Below are 6,421 nucleotides of genomic sequence, written 5' to 3' on the forward strand. Positions count from 1 at the left end.
ACTCTAATATGAGGATCTGATGATCAAGAAACAGTTATGATTATTATCAGTGTTGAAAACTGTTCATATTTTTGTGGAAGCTGTCAGGATTCTCTGACGAACAGAAAGTTCAAAAGAACCGCATTTACTTGAAACAGAATCTTTTGTAACATTATAAATGTCTTTACTGTCACTTTTAATCAATTTTATGCATCTTAGCTGAATATAAAGTATTTCTTTTTTTAACTTTTGAACTGAAGTTTATCACTGTTTCCAAAAATATGAAGCAAATCATCATATTAGAGTGATTTCTGAAGGATCATGGGTCATCAAGCCTCAATCTTTCTGCTTCTCAAGTAATTGTTGTGTAGTTTTATACTGCAAAAAAATCATTTCAATTCATTTTCCAGTGCATGAATACAGTACAGCCGTCCCAAAACATTATTTGGACACATAAATCACACTTATAAATATCTTAACATTATTGGATCAAACAACAAGTGGTCAAAGCAAGTGTGGTTTATTTTAAAGTACAGTAATGTATAATCCCTTAATGTGACAACTGTAGGATAAATGTGCACACCCTAACTTATATTAGTGTGTGTGTGTGTGTGTGTGTGTGTGTGTGTGTGTGTGTGTGTGTGTGTGTGTGTGTGTGTGTGTGTGTGTGTGTGTGTGTGTGTGTGTGTGTGTGTGTGTGACAGGCAAGGTTAGAAACACAGTGACTAAGACTGAAAGCTTACAGACGTCAGGAATAGCGCTGATGACTGAGAACGACAGACTGAGACTTTATCATGAGCTTCAATCAAGAGCGCAATAAAAACTAATTACGATTGTCTCGTCTCACAGCAATGATGCTCTTCCTCAGTGTTTCTGTCTCGTTCTCCAGCACAAATATCTAAACATTCTTAATTCAAGATACATTTACTGGAGAAGCAGCAACATGACTGAAGATATTAAGTTAAAAATGTATGAAAATGAAGTGAGTTTGTGTTTAAAACAAGAACAAATATCTGCCAATGGAGTCAGAAAAACCATTTTAATTCAAAGGCAAAACAAGGTTATTTTTCTGACCCAATTTGACACCATTAATATGTCTCTGCGTCATTATTATTATTATTTCAAACAGTAAAACAATAAGTGACATTTGCATGAATAATAAAAAAATCAACTTTTGTACAGTAAATTTAAAAGTATTTTTTTAATGTCATTTTCAACAACAATGAAAACACACGTATAATATGACATCACTGACAAAAAAATTGGTGTAGGATTTATTTTGAAACAATTTTCACACAAAAAACAATTACAAAGAAACGGCAAGTAACACATTGAATTAAACATGGAATTTTGAAGTAGAAAAACTGAAATAGTATTTTCTTGTAAAACGTACTTCAATAATCTTTTAGTTTTTATGACAACTTCAAAAAAAATATTTTTTTCCAGTGCACTGAAAAAAAGATTGCTGTAGGATTTACTTTGTAACAATTTTCACTCAGAAATTGTTACTAAATTTCACATATAATAAAGAAACTGCTAAACAAATAAGTTTCCTACTCGGTGTTTCTGTCTTGTTTTCCAGCACAAATTTCTCAACATTCTTACATCAAGAGAATCAAAATGAATGAAGATATTTAGTTATTTTATGAAAAATGTCTCAAAATAAGGGATTTTTTCCACACACACACACACACACACACACACACACAAAAGTCCAACTACAAAATGAGTAAAGAGTAAAGTAATGTGACATAACTGCTTATTACGTTTGACCAATAGGTGGCGCCGACACCAAATTGAAGTGGTCTGGCACTGGAAGTGGTTTATTGGTATCTGTCTTCTCGGCATGACCCAAATAATCTATTAAGACCAGTTTCATTACAATAGGCCAAATTAATCAAAATCTATTTGCATTATTTGAGATTTCATTTTATGTTTCGACCACAAGGTGGCACTGTCTCGAAACTTTTTGAGTATATTCAGGGCATGGTGCCGATGACAGAGTTTAGTTAACGATACGCCAATGCGTTCATATAATATAGCATTTTACGCTGCATTTTATCAATATAGCATTTTACGTCAGCCATGTTTTACGATTAAAAATGGCTGACGCCCAAAATGGCGAATATGGGTATCGTTTGACTCGGTATTCTGCACTGAATCTAAAGAGACCAGTTTTGTTCAGAAGCAAAAATAGATTTTTTTCATATCTCCTGCCCACTTGGAGGCACTGTGCTGAAACTATGCAGGTACCCTCAGGTCATGGTTATCAAAACACACACCAAGTTTGGTCTGAATACGGTTAAGTGTTTCAGAGATATGGCCTCACGTCCACTATGGCATGCTCTTCATAGAATTCGTTAACAAGTTTTTCAAAAACGGTTCGCCAATTAACTTGAATTTCAGGTTTTTGTGTCGACAAAACAAAGAAAAAGAAAATTTTCATGACAGAAAATTACGTCATATGATTTAATTGAATCATCCTGAGGCAAAAAAAATCAGAAGGGGAAAGAACTGTGTTACTAGCCCTTATGGTTCAAAGTTCTTAGCATAAACGTGAATGCAGCTTTGAACAGATGGTGGCGCTAGAGAGATTGAGTTAGAGACTCCAAAATTGGTGCGTTTAATGGTCAGACTGTCATCTATCAGTGTGCCAAATTTCACGGCTCTATGGGCTTCTCTAGACTCCAAAGTGGAAGATGAAGAACACTGATGAATACAATAGGTGCCTGAGCATCAACATCTGCCAATAAAAATAATCTTGTTTTCCATTGAAATTAAGCTTATTTTACTGATATCTTTTCTTGTTTTAAGCAAATAGTCACTTAATTTTACTCATTTTGCTTCTCCAGTAAATGCATCTTGATTTAAGAATGTTTAGATCTTTGAAATGAAAAACTGCAGAAAATCACTATAGAAAGACTGAAAAAGTATTTTCTTGCAAAAAATACCCCAGTAATTCTTACTTTTGTACAGTGTACTTACAGTGTGCGACGCTTCAACTAACAGATTCACCATTTATCTTCATGCATGTTTGAGGTAGCTATAAAGGCCTTTCAGACCTCCTTGCAGAACCTCCTCAATGGTACCAATATCTGTCAATAGAAATAATCTTATTTTCCCTTTAAATTAAGCATGTTCAGATATTTCCACTGAAAAACTGAGGACGAAAATCAATAAAAACTGAAAAAGTATATATTTTTTGCAAACCATAACCTAATCCCCCAATTTTACCATTTATCTTCATGCCTGTTTGAGGTAGCTATAAAGGCCTTTCAGACCTCCTTGCAGAACCTCCTCAATGGTACCAATATCTGCCAATAAAAATAATCCAACGCTATCTCACGACCAATTCATATGAGTGAGTAAAAGGTGGCTAATTCGTACGATTTGTCTAAACCCACGTGATGGTTAGGTTTAAGGGCAAGGTCAAGTGTAGGTCATTCGTACTAATTCATATGAATTGGGCAACTCGTAAATGATGTACGCTTTAGCAAAAATTTAGGTGAAAAAAAAGTGAGGTCGTATGAATTCGTACAAATTCGTACAAATTCGTTCAAATTCGCCACCTCGTAAAAAACCTCTTTAATGGTACCAATCTGCCAATAAAAATAATCTTGTTTTCCCTTTAAATTAAGCATGTTTAAATATTTGCACTGAAAAACTAAGGAAGAAAATCACTACAGAAAAAGTATTTTGTTTTTTGCCAAACATACCCTAGTAATCCCTCAATGTCACCATTTATCTTCATGCAGGTTTGAGGTAGCTATAAAGGCCTTTCAGACCTCCTTGCAGAACCTCTTTGATGGGCTTCAGCAGTGGGTTGTGGATTATATGCAGGCCTTTATCCAGAGGATGGCAAGCGAGCTTCTCCAGGCGTCTCAGCATGTACATCTCATCAGGAACGCTCTGCAGATCGTTGAAGTCCACGTTCAGGAGCTCCAGGCCCGTCAGACGGCACAGCGTCCTGGGAAGCGTGTGGAGCGAGTTCTGCTCCACGATCAGGATCTTGAGGTTCACCAGCTCCTGGATCTTATAATAATAATAATAATAATAATAACCTTTATTTTCTATAGTGCCTTTAACTGTAGTGCTTTACAGAAACAAATAAAACAACAAAAATACACCATATAAAATAATCCACAATATAACATTTAAATTAAAGCAACGAAATACACCATATAAAATAATTTGATTAAAAGCTACCCTAAAAAAATGAGTTTTAAGGTAAGATTAAGAGATTTTGCTTGTCTTATCTCTCGATTGGTAAAGATTTCCATCGTTTTGGAGCTATTGCAGAAAAAGCCCTATTTCCCATCAATCGTGAGCGAGTTAAAGGAACGATTAAAAGACCAGCTTCAGATGAACGAAGGTCACGCGTTGGAGTATATGGAATTAAACGTTCTGTCAAGTATTGAGGTGCCAACCCAAGTAAAGTCTTGTAAGTTAAAATGAAGGGGGTCTAAATGAAGTGAGTTTTTGCTTAAAATGATCTGCCAATGGGGTGAGAAAAATAATCTTGTTTCCGACATGGCATTTTACTACTTTAGTAAATGCATCTTGATTTAAGAATTTTTAGACATTTGGACTGGAAACAAGACAAAAATACTGAGTAAGAAAGTGAAGGCATTACAATAATCAACACGAAGGTGTTAATCAAGCTCTCAGCAACCTTATCTGCGAGGTTCTCCAGTCGGTTGTTGGCCAGATGTAAGAACACGAGGCTCTTCATGCTGTAGACGCAGGCCGGGATGAGCTGGATCCGGTTGTGGCTGAGGTTGAGCTTGGCGAGTTTACGCATGTTGGACAGACTATTGGGAAGCGTGCTGATCTGGTTATTGGCCAAACTCAAGACCTCGAGGTTGGAGCAGTCTCCGAGCTCCTCTGGAACCTCGTTTAACTGGTTCCTGTGCGCGAAAAGCACTCGTAGATTCCCGAGCCGTCCGATCTCAGGCGGGAGCTCCACGAGTTCGTTCCCCCACAGATTGAGAACCACCAGGTTCTCCAGATTCCCGAGGCCTGATGGCACAAGCGACAGAGCGTTTAAGGAGAGATTGAGCTTCTGGAGCTCCTGGAGTTCCCACAGTTCCTCGGGCATCTCCTCCAGACCTCGCATGGCCAGGCTGAGCGTGCTGTAGCCCAAGTGTCTGATTGCATGTTTGCGAATCCGATCAACAGAGGATAAATTTTCAACGCAACTCGTCTTCCGACGCAACGGCCTCTTTGAGTCCTCGGAGTTGCACTTTCGTGCGGCGGTTCTTGGTGCGACTTCGCTGCTCGTATGCTGTTGCTTCGAGATGTTTTGCCTCAAGAGAAACATCTTTCTGATCGATGTCTGATAATCTGATTTGCACGTTCAGTACGTTCTCAAAGTTTAACCCCGACCAATCATGTCAATCATGCTGCTGCTGAAACGCTCTTGTTTGTTCATTTTAGGTCCCGTTTGGAGGTCTGAATCTGTGCCCGGGCCGGTTAGAGATGAGTGTAAATGTGAAGAGCGTTCAGAGTGACGTTTGCACGAGCAGCTGTTATTGTCACTACAGCTGAACTGAAGCCCTTTAATGCAGATAAGCAGTGGAATCACTGCAAAGTCATTAAACCCTTTTCTAAATACACTCATGCGTATTTATACACACTGACCTGCGTGCCAGGGTTATTAGTGTTAAATAAAACTCAAATAAAATACATAAAATACATGTTTGTTACTTGAAATACAAAACATTAAAATAAAATTTATAAAAAATCATTAAAATTAAATTAAATTAAATTAAATTAAATTAAATTAAATTAAATTAAATTAAAACATAATTTAATAAAAAAAATAAAAAATTGCCAACGCAAACTAATTAATAAACATTTAAAAAATATTATATAGACATTTAAAAAAAAAAAATAATAATAATAATAATACACCTCCATTAGCATATGTGCATGACAGGGTTATTACTGGTAACTAAAACTAAAATAAAATACCTTTTTTTTACTTGAAATACAAAACATTAAAAAAAAGAAAAGAAAATATTCTTAAATAAATATTTTTTCAGCTAGTTGCCAATGCAACATTTCTCCTTTTCATTAAGTTTAGGTTGAAGTACTAAAATAACTAAGTAAAGCGACATTAATACCTAGACATAAACTAAAATAAATAGCTTAAATAGTTTAAAATAACTAAAATAAAATGAATAAATAAAAATGAATAAATATTATATAGACATATTTAAAAAAAAAAAAAAAAAAAAAATACACTTCCATTAGCAAATGTGCATGTTACTATTGTTGACTAAAACTAAAATAAAAAAAATGTTGTTACTTAAAATAACATAAAATAAAATATATAAAAAACATTAGCTTATTTTATTTCAGCAAGTACAAAATAACTAAAACTAAATAAACTAAAACTAATGAATACAAATACTGTATAGGCATATAAAATAATAAATGA

General features: G+C 35.2%; 1 protein-coding gene across 1 annotated transcript; it reads right to left on the reverse strand.

The window, feature by feature from the left end:
* Positions 1–1,158: 1,158 nt before the first annotated feature.
* On the reverse strand, positions 1,159–5,966 carry LOC311292457 (uncharacterized protein). The gene is made up of 2 exons (XM_084412137.1): positions 4,652–5,966; positions 1,159–4,011 (listed from the first exon to the last, which is right to left on the reverse strand). Exons 1-2 carry the CDS (start codon positions 5,297–5,299, stop codon positions 3,727–3,729), a joined length of 933 nt encoding a protein of 310 aa, XP_084268263.1. The 5' UTR covers positions 5,300–5,966; the 3' UTR covers positions 1,159–3,726.
* Positions 5,967–6,421: the final 455 nt, after the last annotated feature.

The sequence above is a fragment of the Rutilus rutilus genome, assembly GCF_951802725.1.
Source record: "Rutilus rutilus genome assembly, chromosome: 6".
In the NCBI taxonomy this organism is placed as follows: Eukaryota; Metazoa; Chordata; class Actinopteri; order Cypriniformes; family Leuciscidae; genus Rutilus; species Rutilus rutilus.

Bases quoted from the DNA above. Each gene is read 5' to 3' on its own strand.
- LOC311292457 (XM_084412137.1), bottom strand. From the start codon at position 5,299: ATGTTTCTCTTGAGGCAAAACATCTCGAAGCAACAGCATACGAGCAGC. The intron at 4,012-4,651 runs GTTGCTGAGAGC...TATTATTATAAG, and splicing joins TGGAGAACCTCGCAGATAAG to ATCCAGGAGCTGGTGAACCT.